Source organism: Cydia pomonella, chromosome 6 (genome assembly GCF_033807575.1).
Source record: "Cydia pomonella isolate Wapato2018A chromosome 6, ilCydPomo1, whole genome shotgun sequence".
NCBI lineage: Eukaryota > Metazoa > Arthropoda > Insecta > Lepidoptera > Tortricidae > Cydia > Cydia pomonella.
Window position 1 is genome coordinate 11327365 of NC_084708.1, and position 18278 is coordinate 11345642.

The 18278-nt window shown below is 37.7% G+C and overlaps 2 protein-coding genes and 1 long non-coding RNA gene across 3 annotated transcripts; 1 reads left to right on the forward strand and 2 right to left on the reverse strand.

Moving 5' to 3' along the window:
* Window positions 1-358: 358 nt before the first annotated feature.
* On the reverse strand, window positions 359-1881 carry LOC133518942 (small proline-rich protein 2B-like). The gene is made up of 2 exons (XM_061852739.1): window positions 1452-1881; window positions 359-739 (listed from the first exon to the last, which is right to left on the reverse strand). The coding sequence occupies exons 1-2, from the start codon at window positions 1683-1685 to the stop codon at window positions 548-550; spliced, it is 426 nt and encodes a 141-aa protein (XP_061708723.1). The 5' UTR covers window positions 1686-1881; the 3' UTR covers window positions 359-547.
* A 174-nt stretch (window positions 1882-2055) lies between these two features.
* On the forward strand, window positions 2056-4897 carry LOC133518940 (keratinocyte proline-rich protein-like). Its single transcript, XM_061852738.1, has 3 exons — window positions 2056-2550; window positions 2687-2935; window positions 4678-4897. The coding sequence occupies exons 1-3, from the start codon at window positions 2209-2211 to the stop codon at window positions 4720-4722; spliced, it is 636 nt and encodes a 211-aa protein (XP_061708722.1). The 5' UTR covers window positions 2056-2208; the 3' UTR covers window positions 4723-4897.
* Window positions 4898-14207: 9310 nt separating this feature from the next.
* LOC133518653 (uncharacterized) lies at window positions 14208-17105 on the reverse strand. The gene is made up of 2 exons (XR_009799503.1): window positions 16794-17105; window positions 14208-14405 (listed from the first exon to the last, which is right to left on the reverse strand). It is a non-coding gene; the product is annotated as an uncharacterized LOC133518653 (long non-coding RNA).
* Window positions 17106-18278: the final 1173 nt, after the last annotated feature.

An 18278-nucleotide genomic window follows, 5' to 3' on the forward strand; every position in this document is an offset into this window, starting at 1 on the left:
TGGTTTTCATACTAAAAAGCTGTCGTTTCATATCATCTACCATTCTAATACTTTATTAATTCGTGTGGAAAAACCTTCGAACAACACCGGGAAGGAAGGCGGCCTTCGTACTATTTCCCCTCTGCCGAAGCATCGTCCGTACAAAAAAAGAGATCGAGATGTGCAAGATTTTTCTTGGACGTGTATTATTTTTTATGTATTTGTGTCGTCATTATACATTGGATTTTGTAATTAGAGAGTGAGAAGTGCGACTGCGTGCACATTTCGGATTTGTACGGTAATATATCGCTTGGGCTCCTCCCTTCCGACGTGTCCGAAGCCGGTGTTGCTCGAAGGGAAAAACAATAAAAAAGAGAAATTAGGGAAACATTTTACTCTTATTAAAATCACGTCACAGTTTCTTTACAACACTTTTTTATCAAAAATACTTTACAATATAAAAATACTTTAGATACGGACTCCTCCACAGACGGTCCTGACTACCATAGCAGGAGCAATTTTTCCCACAAAATCTTCACAATGTGATTGAGAAAAAACAGATTGCCTCCTACCAGATTGGCATGCATGGTCCTTTGCAGCCGCAACAGACGGGCGCGCCAGGGTAGCTGCAGCGTTTCGGTATGCAGCAGCCGGGCCCCTGGCAGCAGTAGCAAGGGCACGGCTTGCAGCGGTTGGGTCGGCAGCAGGGGATGGCAACGGACGGGCAGATGTTGGGCGGCACAGGAACAGGCGGGTACACCTGCACGCATTTTAACGGTTTTAACACTCATCGCCTAAAGTGGAAGTGGTAAGTAATTCTAAACAGAAAATTTTATTAAACGAATTACAGGTATGCAAATATAATCAGAATATAAACGCAAAATGAATTAAAGTAGCTTGCTATCAATAAAACAGCCTTTATTACTAGTCGTCGGGTAAACAGACGAACAATTATTATTTATTTATTTATTATTTTATTCCTTTCCCTGAAGTATCTCGCACCTTTAAATATATAGTACAAAATTGGGGGTTCAGCGGATGACTAGAGTAAGTCCAAGCTTACTTTGCAGCGATTTCGATGGCATAACACGTGAAAGTCTATGAAATTTTAATGTTTAAAATAACACTTCCACAGTCTGTGCTATCAAATACGCTGCAGGGTTAGCTTAATCTGACACTAGACAATTCGATCAATAAAACAAGTACCTGCAGTAATTTTCTGCTACTGCTTAGTTTATTTTTTAGTCAAAATATTGAGATTGAGACAGTTTGTTGCTAAGTAAATATTAATTATTTGCGGACTCTAGACTCAAAACAAAGAGGGTGCAATCGGGGTTAATACTAATTGTAGATGCAAAAAAGAGAAGATTTGTTGCTGATATATCCAGTTTTTATGATGTTGATTATAGTGCGCGTGGCGTACACACATCATGCACCCATTCACGGTACCATCAGTTTCGACTACATAATACCTTGTCACACGGCGGGCATTCTGGCAAACACGGCAGTACAGGACACGGCGGGCACGGCGCCGGACAAGGCCGCACGGGCGCCGGGCACGGCGAGCACCCGCCACCCGGGCACACGGAGCACGGCCGGAGATCGTTCCGTGAATGCACGCACGGTTTTGTCGAGTACGGGTAGCACGCACCGCACGGCGCGCCTGAGCACACGCACGGATCGAAACTATAGAAAGGAGCACTCATTTTGCAATTTTTAGGGTTTTTTTTACAAAATTTGGTTATATCAAAAGTGACAGTTTAGTGACGTTTGAAAATTTTGTTTTAACAGTTATTTTTTTAGCATTGTTTTAGAACAATGAGGTGCCATAAAGAAGGTTGAAGACCTTGAGTTGAAACTGTATTTTTATATGCAAATAAATTTGCTCATAGGTATACAAAATTATTAAAGTAAATTAATTAGTATTTGAATGACAATAGGAAATTAATTTAATTTACTAGGTACCTAATTTTAATATTGATTGTTATTGGCACGTAACAAACTTTTTTTGTAAAACGTAGTGATTATATGCTCTTTGCTTTTTTGTTATTCCTGACAGAACATTTTACAAAAAAATGATATAAACAATCATCATTCATCATCTAAAAAATATCTAAAATAAAATTTCAGTCAAATTTTTAGTTAAAACCCGAAAATTAATATAATATGAAAATAACAAAAATAGGAAAAATATAAAATTACTAGTTCATACTAACCTCACCAACAAAAATGTGTGCGTGTACATTTTGCCCGACTTGCCCGCCGATCCTGCCGTGCGGCACCGGACCGTGCGGCTACTACTGCTGTCCCCCACCGCAGTGCTGCCAGCCGTGCATCCCGCCCCCCGTGCCTTGCACCCCGTGTCCCCCTTGCAACTGTTGTGCCAGGTTCCGGCCGTGCCCGGCGCCGGTCATCCCAGACATAGTTCCGCCTATCGTGCCGATACTGCCGCCGTGCAAGCCCCGCCGATGCCCGGCGCCAGAACCGCCCCCGTATTGCCCGCCGAGACCAGTGTGCTGTCCTCCAGTGTTACCTTGCTGTCCACCTCCCGAGCCATGTGATCCTCCACCAGTAAGTCTCACATTGCTAACCTATAAATACGTATTGTCACCAGTAACATAATTATGGTGTTCTGGTCAGTTGACCTAATCCCAAATTAATGAATATTTACTATATTAACCTAACTATATTTACCTACAATTTTCAGTGCCGCCCTTGCCCGGAGCCCATACCATGTTACCAGCCAGTGCTGCCTTGCTGCAATCCACAATGCCCTCCTCCAATCATACCCAAACAACGACCGATTTGCCCAAGAGCTCCGCCGTGTCCGTATCCTTGCCTACCCATCGGTCGCAGCTGCTGCCCAGAAATCTGTGGACTAGACCCCGTGACGCGGCGACGTCCGACAATAGTCCACAATAGTGTAGTGACGAGGAAGATTGATAATAGCAGACAGGTTTGTATTTGATAATATTACTGCCAGATTTTGGCGATCCACTGTTTCCGTCTACTGGGGATAGTGCTTTACTTTAACAATGTAAGGAAATGTAAGTAACAAAAATATATTGCAAACAATATTTAGTGACTTCCTTGAGACCAAGACGGGAATGATTCATAGGTATTACATTTTTCATATTCCCATCTGTGCTCGACGGGGACAATTGGGAATACACCTATGGAGCGATTTTAATTTCAAACTACTGGCCATCTTTATTAAATAATAGTTTAAAATTACAAGCCAGTTAGTCAATTTCATTCACTTAAAACATGGTAAGTATTATGCCACCATTTGTAATTTTTAGGGTTCCGTAGCCAAATGGCAAAAAACGGAACCCTTATAGATTCGTCATGTCCGTCTGTCTGTCCGATTCTGTCACAGCCACTTTTTTCCGAAACTATAAAACCTATACTGTTCAAACTTGGTAAGTAGATGTATTCTATGAACCGCATTATGATGTTTACACAAAAATAGAAAAAAAAAACAATAAATTTTGGGGGTTCCCCATACTTAGAACTGAAACTCAAAAAATCTTTTTTCATCAAACCCATACGTGTGGGGTATCTATGGATAGGTCTTTAAAAATAATATTGAGGTTTCTAATATCATTTTTTTCTAAACTGAATAGTTTGCGCGAGAGACACTTCCAAAGTGGTAAAAAGTGTCCCCCCCCCCGTAACTTCTAAAATAACAGAATGAAAAATCTAAAAAAAATATATGATATACATTACCATGCAAACTTCCACCGAAAATTGGTTTGAACCAGATCTAGTAAGTAGTTTTTTTTAATACGTCATAAATGGTACGGAACCCTTCATGGGCGAGTCCGACTCGCACTTGGCCGCTTTTTTTTAATTCTAATCATAAACAGTAAAAATATGGCCCAAAAGATTCTTTGGCTGTATGTATTTTTACAGTAGGTATATTTTCTGCTATTTTACCGCACTAGTGCGATAATTAGCACATTTTAGTAACTATTATGTCGAAAATTTAAAGTGCCATATGTACTGTAAAACGTACTATACATATGCGAATAGGTAACTCGTGTCGATTTAAAGCACTCCCTTCCCTTTGGTCTTGTTTTAATTTATCGTAATGTATGTATGTCTGTTACAGTACATTATGGTGCTACTTTACCACACCCGTCGGTAATTAGCACTTTACGTGACTATGTCGAACATTTAAAGGGCCAAATGTCATATGTACGATACACGTGCGAATTTCCTACTTTTTGCACATGTATCTTTTGATTATGTATGTATGCAAATGCGAAAGATGAAAAAGTTTACCCTTTTCCAGGCATAGTACAATTTATCGACCACATACGCGTCATTAGAATTTCAACATTAGCATTCCGATTTAAGGTTCAAATTACATAACACTTTCAGGAAATGTTACTAGTCTTCAAATGAATCATCAAAGCTGGATTAATTGGAATATATTGCGATTTTTTGGGAAAACCTTTTAGATTGGTGCGGCCTGGAAAAGGGTTAACGCATCGGATAATAATGGGTTTTCACACGTTTATCTTACTCCTAAGAGGAAAATATGTATAATGACAAAACCACGGCGTTTTTACTTGTAAAATTGTAAAAGATAAGAACTGGACGCTTCCTGTGTTGTAAACGTAATAGGGGCATTTCCGAGTATGTTTAAGAAAAATAAAACCTCTTCATAAATTATTATTTTCTTGTCCGCAGCCGGTTCCCTGCTGTGTCAACCACATGTCCGTGCCTCTGATCTAGCGAAACTGGCTGTCCTTATTTTGGTAACGTTTTAGTAATGTTTGATGCAAGTGTTGTAATGTTTGTAACGGTTATACTGTGATTCGATATAAAATGTGATTCTAAAAGTTCTGGTTTTGTTCAATTTAGTATTAATTCCTACTAAAAACTAACATAAATGCGAAAATGAAGTGTCTGTCTCATCTTTCCTCTTCTTACTTAAACTTTTGAACCGATTTAGGTGAACATTTTTATGGATATACTTAGTTTGAAAACAGAGGATGATATAAGGTGTATGAGGGTAATTCTGAAAGGATATAACATATTTTAACACAATTTAACTGGCGGGTAATGTCGAAAAGGGAATCTTACAACGGAATATGAGTGATTTTTAAATGGTTTTGGGATTATCTAATTTCCGAATTACCCGAATATACCTTATGGTAGTTTTTCTCAATTATTATCAACATTATTCATACACGAAGTCACAGGCAAAAGCTAGTTGAACATTCAGCATAACTATTAGCTGGTAACTGGTATATTAACCGTGGTCCCAACTGCTTTGTACCACAGTGGGTCCACGGGTATTTTTTTTACCCGTTGTCCCACCATTCTAAACGGGTCTACGGGTAATTTATTTTAACCATGTTACCGCCGCACTGTTTCTTTTCAATAAACAATTCCTACACAACTTTACGTGGGGCTCCTATTTCTGAGCGGTTTGCCCTTCGGTCAGTTGAAGCTACCAAACGAACCTAACCTACACTTTTTTCCCCAAAGTGTAATGTTGTCACGGACGTCACACTAAATTAATAGGTTAGGTTCGTTTGGTAGCTTCAACTGACCGAAGGGCAAACCGCTCAGAAATAGGAACCCCACGTTAAGTTATGAAGGAAATGTTTTTTGAATAGAAACAGTGCGGTGGGACCATGGTTAAAATAAATTACCCGTATAGAACCCTGTTTAGAACGGTGGGACAGCGGGTAAACAAAGTACTTATGGACCTACTGTGGTACAAAGCAGTTGGCACGGTTAATACGTGGCATCCCTTATGTCCATATTTTTATGCAGGGGTGCTAAGCTTATAGTTTGGTTGACTGTACAACAACTAAAACCTTTAACTCTTCAGAAGGCATAAGTCAACTTTGAGTTCTTGGAATATTTGATTTTATTTCAATTAATCAAATTTAAATGACGTTATTCGCCGGGCGCCGACGGTCTACCACTTATATGGACCTTAAGAACAACTAAAGTCGTCGTTACTAGCCGTGCCCACCGCACCATTGACAACAATAGGTGTACGCTGTTAAAGTAACCTTCACACATTCATGTAAGGTTTACATTAGCTCGCTTGCACCCGGGACCTTGGCGTGTCAGTTACGTTTTTGTTTATAACGTAAAGCGTTCAATGGTTTAAAAGAAGATAAAGAAATCCACAGCTAATTGACCATTCATAAAGATTATTACGACAAAATAAGGTCTATCAATGGTCTATTAAAGGTATTACCAATTCACTGTTACAAAAATTAAAAATGCACTGAATGGTTATTGATAATATTGATTCACGATTATTTGGACAAACACTAAATAACAGACATTTGTTACAAGGACGATTTTTTTTTACATTGATTTGATCGATTTGCACATATTCACTAATTCTTAACAAATCACACTATATGCGTATGGCAGCTGTAGATGTTGACGCAACGATTCTCGAACCTGGTGCACTGAGGGAGTCTGGGTGGGGGGTGGCAGCTGAGGGAGATGTGTCCGGGCCCGCATTGCATTGGTCCTACCGACTGGAGACAAGTCTCTGGCGGACAAGGTGCAGGACAGGCCACTGGTTGATAACAGGTTACAGGAGCTGGGCAGCACTTCATCTTGACTGATATTCCGGATAATTTTCTTAGACAGGAGCCTGGATGGGTTGATGAGGAAATGAAGAATGTCACGCGTGCGCTTGTTCTTTATATAAGCTTTCGTGGCACACTTGATTATGTTTTGAAATCGAGTGCTATTTTTTATCGAGTTGGTTTAAACATTATGACAATCTATGGGGTATATTCGTCTTATCATACCTACATACCGTTGACTGAATTTATCTGCATGGTATTTTCCAGTAAATTGGCTAAATTTAATAAAATAATTTGCTAGGTACGCTTAGTTTGCGATTTAACATAAATGTACCTAACAAATTCAAATGATACATTTAGCCTTTTGAACGCCAAGAAGACCTAAAGTTGTCGTTACTTGTCGTACCCACAGCGCCAAGGACACCTATAGGTATTATGGCGGACGCTGTCAAAGTAACCTTCACACTTTTGAGTAAGGTTTACAAACGCCAAGCTCCCTTGCGCCCGGGAGCTTGGCGTTTGAGTGATGTTTGTGTTTGAGTGACGTTAACATAAAACGGTCTCCATGAAGCACAAAATGCAACAAGCAGCCTCTTCCTTAACCTTTTGAACGCTTTTTGTCATAAACACAAACATCACTCAAACGCTAAGCTCCCGGGCGCAAGGGAGATAATGTAAACCTTACTCGAAAGTGTGAGGGTTACTTTGACAGCGTCCGCCATAACATCTTGTCCTTGGCGCCGTGGACACGACTAGTAACGACGCCTTTAGGTGTTCTTGGCGTTCAAAAGGTTAAACATGCCTTACTCTCTAGCCACCCAGAGACCTATAGAAAAATTTGGCGTTCAATTTTATTTTGAACCCTTTTTTGACTTATTAAGAGCAATTCCTAGCTGAGCAACTAGAACTGAACTACCTAGAAATAATCTCGAATCTTTGAAGCTACGTTTCTGTCGCACTGCGGTGTGCGGGAGTGCGTACGTGTGAGAAGGACAACTGCACCTCGGACAAAAATTCCCACGCAAAAAACTCAAAAATCGATGTTTCGATCTCGACTGTTTCTTCTCCAAAACGCAACCAATCATTATGAAATTTTGGAAACTGCAAGAGGAAGAAATAATCTATGGCGCTATGTTTTGATTTTTTGGATATTTGTTGTCATATATGTATACTGCGCCTTTTTTTGCAGCCAATTCAATTTGATACATAGCAGAATGTCCAAGTCGCAAAATGTGCAGGCTACGTAAAATGAGCAGATTGCAAAATGTGCAGATCTTATAATGAGCAGATCGCATAATGAGCAGATCGCAAAATGTACAGATCCAATAATGAGCAGATCGCAAAATGTGCAGATCTCATAATGAGCAGATCGCAAAATGTGCAGATCTCATAATGAGCAGATCGCAGTAGATCGTATAATGAGCAGCAGGGCTAAGATGGTCGGCTCTTTAACATTTGTCACTATGCCTGTCACGTTCTAACAAGTAAGTAAGAGCGAAAGTGACGGGCATAGTGATAAGTGATAAAAATGGAACCATGCTGCCACCGCAGTAGGGCTAACATGGTCGGCTCTTTATCATTTGTCACCATGCCTGTCACGTTCTAACAAGTATGTAAGTGCGAAAGTGATGGGCATAGTGACAAGCGATAAAAATGGAACCATGCTGCCAACACAGGTCGCAAAACGTAATTGGATATAATTTTTAAGAAAAAAAAACCGTTTTCAATGAGGGTGACCGGTGAAAGAAAGATTATTGTTGATTTTGGATTTCATACATTGAATTAAAAAGACTGGAAAAATACCCGCAATAGGGTATTCGACTATATTTAAAATAAAGTATTTCACACCATGCATTAAATAATATTAAAAATGGCTATACGTTTGCTTAAAAGAGTTGAGAAGTACCCTCAATTCCTCATGGAATGCATCATCAAAACTCAAGCTTGACAAAAATGTACCTTGAAAACCTAACTGCTTCACAAACATGCGAAGAAAACAGATTGCCAAACGTGAACTATGCGGCGATAAAGAGTTCCATTCTGTTCATCATCAGCAGTTCCGCTTCATCAAATGTCACTTTTACAAATGTAAATGCTTGATTTGATGATGAAAATATTGAATTAGGGCATCACTCGTCACGCGAAATGATTCTCTCGATTCCTCATGGATTCCATCATCAGAACTGAGTTCTGACAAAAACGGGACCAATCTGTATATACACCATAGAAATAGGATAGTATAGAACGACTGTCAAACTTCAAAAGTGTGACCAAAAATGAAATGCAAGTATGTGCGTAAATTGTCTATGTGCGAACAAAAATAGTGATGTCATGTTACAACATATTAATAATCTATCGATGATTAACTGCTTTATCGACTACTTTTTCAAATGTGTTTGTTTTTATAAAAAAAGTTATAGGTATGAGTATTATTAATACTATTAGACCCTATTACCGCCTATAGTACCTTTAATTTTCTTTTACATCAGACGCATAGTAAATAACAATACTGATAGTGATAACCGAGGCTACAAAATGGTCAAATATACATTATATGTATATATCAGTCGCGGCGCGTGGAAATTTTGGCTAGGCAACTCGGAGCAAAAAAAAACCCTGTAGTTGACTCTGTTCACCCAGCTCAAATCACCTGGGTCAATTAAGTAAACTAAAAATATACTTTATTCACCTTTACGTCATTGTCAAATTTGACGCCTAACTTAACATTATGTACTTTTTTCATGATAAAAGTGAAGCGTGCGCTAGTGGTGTCCTTGGGCGCAACCTTTTGCAGTTAGTGTATAGCCACCTTATATATAGTGTATTAATATACACAAAATTTCACTGGTTTAGTAACTTTATATATAGAAATGTATACATAAAACTAAGTATAATCATATAAAAACATTGAAAACTCTAATAATAACAACATTGGTAACAACCGGGACGGGAGTGTTATCATAATATTAAGTATTCCATTTTCACCCATGAATTCTAGAACCTATTACTACAAACAGTACTTTTTTGAATAAACGCACGTTATCCAATTATTAAGGTGGTTCGACTAGGTTACCCAAAGCTTAAACCTCACTAGATGGCGCCACAATTGCAAATTTTGAGTTTTAATTTTTTTGTGGAGTAGTCTTGGTGTTTCTATACTGTAAATTATGTTTAGCGCACTCTTTAAATAAATATTGAACTATTACAACAAATATTGGACACTTCATTGTACAAAAACTACCCCTTATTAATGTCGACAGAATGTTTCTTGACTCTATTTCTAAGTATCACTCACACATTCAAACAGTCTTACTGGGATCCTTGTAGTAGACAATTTGGCACAGCGTGAGTAGGCTTCAATAGCGTTGCGGTATGTACGTGGAAATACATGCAAGAGGATGTGGGTTCGAGACTCATTATTATTTTTTTTGTTATCAGTATTATCAAGTACCTATTATTAATAAATTATTTTATGAGAAATATGAGCGTTTTCCATAAAAATATTAAAAATCTGATTCTCACACATCACGATATTTTTGGGTTCTTCCAACTCAGAATCACTAGCATAATCAATCCTCGTGCTAAAAAAACCCGAAAATTTGTATTGAAATTTTAGTTTTACACTGAAATTTCTTTCACACTAAAATGTGACGTAATGGTATGGATATTTTAGGATATCTTTTTTTAATGCTAGGGTGGAGAAGATTCTAAGTAGAATGAACCTAAGAAAGTCCAAATTTGTAAGTCAGATTTTCCGGTATTTTTTTCAATAAAAAACGCTGTTTTGTTCTAAAATTAAAGCAATCCCTTACTACCCAGCCTTTAAAAATGTAGGTACTATTTTACAGTAGAATTAAAACATTTTTTTACGATACATTTAATTAAATTACAGTGAGTTACAAAATTGCATGGCCTTCTATTTATAACCATTATAAAAATAAATGAGATATTTACCATGTTTGTTTATATTATTGATTTCCCGATATTTTGACACAACTAGAAGTTTCACACAATGCCTAGAGATAGAAAATTATTTATTTATTTTATTTATTGTCAATTTCATTCAACGGATCACATCATATCCAATTTATGTGTTTATGTATTGCATTGTTTTGTACCTAGTTGGTTATTAAATTCTGTTACTGCAATAATCTTTATCTACATAAAATATACCAACGAAAGTTTAATAAAGTATATATTAAAATGAAGTACACAAAATCAGGAATTACATATGACAATATCATTCAAAATCGCCTCCTCTGGCTTTCACACAGGCCCTCAAACGACGAGGCCAGTCATCAATAGCGGCACGCACGATTGTCATGTCTAATTCCGTCACTGTCTTAACTATGGCCCGCTTGAGGGAGTTAAGATTTGTGTGGGGTCTAGCACAGGCTTTCTCCTCAATAACCTGCTATGTGGCATAATCCAGGGGGTTAAGGTCCGGGCTGGAGGACGGCCAGTCTTCGTGGGCAATAAAGTCAATTTTGTTCCTTCGAAACCAGGCTCGAGTTGTTTTTGCCTTATGTGCAGGAGCTGAGTCCTGTGCAAAGATCCATGGCTGGTTTTGAAATAGGGTGTGGCTTAAGGGCTTCACTATTGGTTCGAGAACGGTTTCCAGTTTCCGGTTTTCACACCTTTTTCACAGAAATGAATCTGTGTTAGCCCTGAGTATGACACACCCAAAATCATATTTGGCGGGTGCCCACATTTGTGCAACGCAATAGGGTTGTTTCCATCTACAAATCTTAGGGCATAATTGTATCCCAATAAATTCTTTTGGATTATAAGAACATGTTAAACTACTTTTAGGGGACCTGTAATTATGGTCATTACAGGTTTTTGTAAATATTGAATTTAAAATATCTTTTGGCACACGTCACGTGACCAAACTCGAAACGTCATTGAAGATTCTGATGACGTCACAACTCTCGGGTTGACACTGTTGACAGTTAGGCGATTAACAAAAAATTACAAATATCAGTTGACAGTTCGTATCTTCTACGTGTGTATGTAGTTACGTGTCAAACCATAAACTGTGACGTCACACAATTTTCAAAGAGCGTTTTGGGCGCGAAAGCATCTGTCAAAATATATTTTGTTAATTTAACATATTTAAAGCCATTTTTAGTATAAAAGCTGAATTTTAAGGCAACTTTTAGTTAATATAGAAAGTAATACAAGCGTTTCAAAAAATTGGAAACAACCCTATTACTGCGATACGATTCTCTTTTACGACGAGATAAGCGTTATGTGTGGTATATAATTATAGCTCACAAATCCGAGTTTGATTTCTACGCCGCTGAATAGGGATACATACCACCACATTATGTCATTTTTTATTTTTTCGGTAGCATTTGTTTTAACGGAAATAAAGAGGTTGCAAATCGAGTAACAGAACTTCAGAACAGATATCATTTGATATTTACCAGTCGCTTTTCGGTGAAGAAAAACATCGTGAGGAAACTGGACTAATCCCAACAAGGCTTAGTTTTACCCTCTGGGTTGGAAGGTCAGATGGCAGTGGCTTTCGTAAAAACTAGTGCCTACGCCAAATCTTGGGATTAGTTGTCAAAGCGGACCCCAAGCTCCATTGAGCCGCGGCAATATGCTGGGACAACGCTAGGAAGAAAGAAAGAAATCGAGTAACAGAACTTAGTAACCAACTAGGTATAATAGTTATGATGTAAATGTCCATATCATGTTGGAGTCATATATGTATTAGCCAACTAATTATTCAAGATCAATACACTTAGCTCCCTTAGGTATTCGCCTAAGTACAATCTCGGGCAAAATTGAGTTTTATCAAAGTGAACTAGTTTCTAGGTCATATTTTCTATGAATTGGTCATTTTTGTAGACTCCAATTACAGTTACACTTTTCCTGGTTTTTCGCGGACCAGAATATCGATGATTTTTGTAACTTGATTTAGACGTTGCTATCATTTTCAAACCAAAAACACATAAAATCACAATTCAGAACATGCGGCAGCGTTGTTTTCTATCAAGTACCTCAAGCACCAGGGCGGCTACCGGGAAAATCGAAATTCGTCAATTTCGGGCATTTTTCTCTGTCACTCTAATTACGTCTTAGTGAGAGTAAAAGAGAAAGATCCCCGCAATTTGCGAATTTCGGTTTTCGCGGTAGGCCCCCAGGTCCTGTCAAGTTTCAGCAGTGTTGCCAGGTGAGCGGAAGAGAATTATCGTACTTGAGTGTCAATATTATTGTATCGTTGAAAAAAATATCGTACGCCAATCAAAAAGGCAGCCCCTAAAAATGTCTAGCAAAATAAGCTTAAATTTCGAATTAATAATAAAAAAAATACAATTTTCGTTTAATTGCGCAAAAAATCTGTTTATGTTTGTGTATTTTTGGGATAGACTCAAACGGTATACAGGAAATTGTGACATTTTAAACTTTAAACTTACACCAAGGAGCCGAACACCCAAAAGATACTAATTTTAGCCTATTTGTGAGAGAAAGTGTCATATTTTGCTTCAAATTACTAGACTTAAGGTGGCATCATCCAAGGGCTGAAATTATAGTACTTTAGTGTACGATAATGCTCTTTGGAACATTACGTCATACCGGGGCCCAAATTATCGTACATGTACGACAATTATCGTACGCCTGGTCACACTGAGTGTCAGTGTCGACAGAGTCAGCTAAAAACGCGTCAAACATCGCAACGTCGCGCCGATGGCCGCCCGAGGCATGGAGTGGCAACGTCGCAATGTATTTGTACACGACATTTGTCACACACACATGAGTAAAATTTATAAAAATATAACGTTGATTATTGCATGATTTCTGTATGAAACAAAGTTTTTCTATTAATTTAGCGCAAATGAATATTCGAAAGTAGATAGATGCGCAACTATTTATGTAATAATATTGTGTAATTAATTAATAAATAGCGATTGTTTTTTGTATGAAAATCGAACCACCTTAAGTGGATTTTGTAATAAAATTTATCTTTTTTCTAAAAGGTTTTTACTAAATTTGGTACTAACAATTAGCAAAATACAATATATTTATTCAATTCAATGTTTTTGTATAGCAATAAATACGCGCGGCAAACGCCACTCGATTCAAAATTGTGAAACATTACATTCCAATATAAATCTTACCTGTTTGTATTTAAGGTTTAAATTCAAATGAAGCAGCATGTTTCCGTGTGCCTCTGTACCACGAACGCCGAAGTTCGCAAATTACGAGCACCTTTTTCTGTAACCCTAATTACGCCATGATTGGAGTAAAAGAGAAAGTTGCCCGCAATTTGCGTATTTCGGTGTTCGTGTTAAGCCCCTCAACACTCGCGGACTTTATGAATATGTGCGTGCATTTTTCCAATATAAACCTTATATGGCTTAGTTTTTATTTAAATGAATAACTCTATGCAAGACCGAGTTGCTTTGAAGCTAATTCGCACGGACTCTCTATAGCAAACTTTATGAGCGTGTGCGTGAGTTGACGTATCTGTGTCCTTCAGGAACAGAAAGTTGAATTCAACTTTATGCAATTTGGACATATTATGCAAATTCAACATTTTAACATTCAACATGCTGCAAATTCAACTTTTTGCAAATCCAACATTTTAGGAATTCAACTTTGTGGTCCTGGATGAAACTAAGTGAATAATACAACCATCAGTCACATTTCTAAATCACTTTATTACAGCACTAGAGAAACGGCACATTCAAAATAGCTTCACAAAAACTACTAGGTAGGCGGCGTCGTCGCCGAAAGGTAAGTCGGTTCTTCATCCCGATGTTTCCCTAGCAGATCTTTGTGCAGCATGTGTAGATAGTGATCTTGGGACAGCCGCAGCCACAGCAACCTCCGCAACACCTGGAAATAAATAGGTTGAATATAGCAGCGCAGCCAACTAACTTCTGTGAGCATGATGTAGTTAACCTTTTGAACGCTTTCTCGTATCAAAATGTGGCATACGCGCCAACATCTCAACTGGTGAGAAATGAATTTAAACCTTATCTCTCAACAGTAAAATTGCTTTGACAGCGTCTGCCATGACCCCTTTAGTGGTCGTTGGCGTGGTAGGCACGACAGCACACGACCACTTTAGTGGCTCTTGGCGTTCAAAGAGATAAGAAAATGTAAATACTAGTGTTCCTGAAATTTATACAATAAAACGAAAAATCGTAGAAGTTTCAGCAAAATAGGATCTAGGACTTTAGGGAATAATCAAGGATATATTACGAGGCCTCTATGTTGATCCATGCCCCAAATTTAAGAAAAAATACGGCAGGCACGCAAAAAAGCCACATTCGACCTTTGCGGTACAAGCATTTTAGAATAGAATATATCTTTTTTATTCGTAAACACAGTCAATAGACAAAAGAAAACAGTGAGAATGAAGTGTCACGAAATGGCCTTATCTCAGCATTTTTGTGCCGCACACTGGTTTATTTATTTAAACAACAGGCAGGAATCCCGCCTTAACAAGTTGGCTGCCATGAACATCACCGGTGGGATCACGTAATCTTTGTGTGGTCATGAGCATCACAGGTCGGATCGATTCCGGTTCGTTACAGCCAAATATCATAATAACGTGTTTCTAGAATGTCAGAATATCAAAACAGATTATTCTCATAATGTCTAAAGCTCGAAATGACTTACGCCTACTTCTTAAATTACCGTATTCTTAATATGACTATAACTCATTTAAACTCTATCGCGTTTTGATAAATTTTCAATTCTACCATTTCCCAAAATGTCTAAAACTTGTCTTGATCGTGTTTTGATGATTTTTTAATTAAACTATTTCCCAAAATGTCTAAAAATCAAATGAACTAGATGCAAAAACGTCACATTGTCAAAAAAATTCTAAAACACAGTATCTATGGAAAATATTTAAAATTATGATCAAGTTTTCAGTTTTTAAGCAATGAGTAATTAAATTAATTATAATAATAATATCCCCATCGCCCACTGGTTTTCCAGTGCAATCAGTCAACGCAGGGCAGCTTGTGGCGAGCTGTTGGGGAGTAGCGACCCCACGTACCCGAGTACTCCTGGGGAGTTCTGTTACCCGTAGGAAGGTGGGTTGGACAGGATTCTCTACCTCTGGCTTTATTAAATTTTAGGTATTATGAGAAAGTGTCATTATGATGTTTGGGCAAGTTTGAATTTTGGTAATTATGAATCTTATGCATTTTCACTTTCAGTCTTAATAATAATTCGGTATTTGAAGTTATTGTTCATTTTACCAACTATACATTTTGAATATCGGATGTAATGTGTAAATGTTATTATGACATTTGATTGTATTGAAAACAAGTCAATTTGGGAATTTAGGCTTTTTGGAACTAAAACAATTTGGGATTTAGTCAAATGGGTAAAATGACATTATGACATTTGGCTGTAACAAACCGGAATCGTCGGATCAAAAGCCAAGGGCGGATCCACCGTTATGGGCACGATGGGCATGCTCACAACCCAACACAACCCAACCCAATACATAAGAGCGAATTGAACCTGTGAAGTCTCTACCAAACGTTAATCGACCTAAAATTTACATGTCTTAGATCATCGATAATCTACTAAAAATTGGTCGCGGAATGGTCATTAGGTATAGATTTGTAACGTTACACTTTCACGGTCTATTGAAATCGATAGGCTGATTCGTTCAAGAGTTCGTACTCCGACTCACACTTGGCCGATTTTCGGGTGGCTGTGGCCACAACCTTTTTTGAGGGCTGAATCCGCGCCTGTCAAAAGCAAACCTCTAATAGTCCGATGCTGTGAGCATACCGGTGTAGGATCACTTATAGCGAAGTATGGTGAGCAGCCAACGTTAATAGCATTCATGCAAAGGGCCTATCCTTTAGGATCTACCATTTTGTCAGAAGTTTCCCTGGCCCTCTTAGCAGAGTAGATAATATCCGACAAAAAGGGTCCTTATGAACCACGGTGAACCACGTTTGAGAAAAGCATAAAAAGGATGATCGCAGAATGTCTCCCAGGTTCTAAAATTGTAACGATAGGTAGGCCTCGATAGACCTAGGGGCCTTTTGGAATTTAAAACCATTGGTAAATTGCCGGGACTCCTAGACACGGAACTTGTGGGCCTAGGCGGACATCCGGCTCTTGACGATAGGAGCATAGCACTTCACAAAAAGGACTATTGTTGCTTGCATTTAGTCACAGTGCTACATTTAGTAACCAAAATAGAATCTGGTCGTAATTAAAACAATGTAAAAGGAAATTAGAACTTACATTTTCGCAGGGAAATGAACGAATAGCCTTCGCTAGCACAGATGAACTTATTTTCAGCAAACGCTGCGTATTTTCCTTAGGATATATATTTTTAAAAGATTATCAAACTAATATACGTTTTTTTTCTTATATTTTTGTGTTTTCAATAGGAAAGTTAAGTATATACTGAGCGTTGATTGTGATTTGGTTCACCATTTTGGTTATTAAGAATTTTGAATATAGAAGAACTACTTCTTGTTTAAAAAAAAAAAATAAAGCTATGTCCACACTGTACCTTTTTTGTAGCGCATTCTAGAATGCATGCCACGAGGCATGTTTAAATATATTTTTTACTTACATACATAATACACATCCTCATCAGTCGCACGTACCCAACCCTGAACCATCCCATAAACAATCATATTATAAAGTTCTCAACTTGTAGTATGACTGTGGCGTATGTAAGAACTTTGTTTATTTATAATAGAAAAAACTGAAACATTTTATAATTCTTTTAAATAAGTCTTAGTACAATAAATATGTTTAGAGAATATTGATGTTTTATTTGACACTCATATTTTTCCTTAGATAATTGCCACCACGGCAACGAGTATCATAGACATTAGTCTTCTAAAAATAAGAAGGTATGTTTAAGTAGAACATACTTCACACTTATCAACTGCTTCAGTTAAGTAGTTGTAAGACTTGTAAGTACTTTTGATGCACGTAGCTAAATTAAATGAATGCGCTAGTGCGGTATAAAAAATTGCTAAGGCTAAGCTCTATTGTTCTTTAAGTCGGGTGTGTTTCACTGTATGTGTAATTGTATGTGTATGTGTGTGATGTATATGTTGTAAGTTCATAGTTTCCTGCTACCCAAAGGTTGTCTGGAAGAGATCGCTTCTTAGCGATAAGACCGCCCGCGTGTTGTTACCTAACTTTTAAGTGTTTTTTTCAACTGTATGGTGCACAATAAAGAATATTTACTTACTTATATGTGACGACCGGTCTGGCCTAGTGGGTGAACCTGTCTTTGAAGCCGATGGTCATGGGTTCGAATACCGGTAAGGGCATTTATTTGTGTGATGAGCGCAGATATTTTTTCCTCAGTCATGGATGTTTTCTATGGATTTAAGTAATTGTATTGTATATTAGATATATCGTTGTCTGAGTACCCACAACACAAGCCTTCTTGAGCTTATCGTGGAGCTTAGTCAATTTGTGTAAAAATGTCCCTATAATATCTATTTATTTATATTATAAATTTCAGATATAAAACATCTATCTGAACACAACACTTCACGGAAATGGCTTGCACGACTATACATTCAAAAGGCGATGAAGCTGTTTTTTACTTAAAAGACAAAAGCACAGTGCATATTATGTGTACTTTGCTTAAAAATATCTTCTAATCGAGCTAAATGTGTGGCTGCAACAATATGGCCAGAGACATCAGCTAGAATAAACAAAGAGAATTAATTAAAAGACAAGCTGTCATTCAATGAA

Excerpts from the sequence above, each read along its gene's own strand:
- LOC133518942 (XM_061852739.1), bottom strand. The coding sequence starts at position 1,685 with ATGAGTGCTCCTTTCTATAGTTTCGATCCGTGCGTGTGCTCAGGCGCG. Across the intron at positions 740-1,451 it reads AATGCCCGCCGTGTGACAAG|GTGTACCCGCCTGTTCCTGT; the intron begins GTATTATGTAGT and ends AAATGCGTGCAG.
- LOC133518940 (XM_061852738.1), top strand. The coding sequence starts at position 2,209 with ATGTGTGCGTGTACATTTTGCCCGACTTGCCCGCCGATCCTGCCGTGC. Across the intron at positions 2,551-2,686 it reads AGCCATGTGATCCTCCACCA|TGCCGCCCTTGCCCGGAGCC; the intron begins GTAAGTCTCACA and ends TACAATTTTCAG. Across the intron at positions 2,936-4,677 it reads AGATTGATAATAGCAGACAG|CCGGTTCCCTGCTGTGTCAA; the intron begins GTTTGTATTTGA and ends TCTTGTCCGCAG.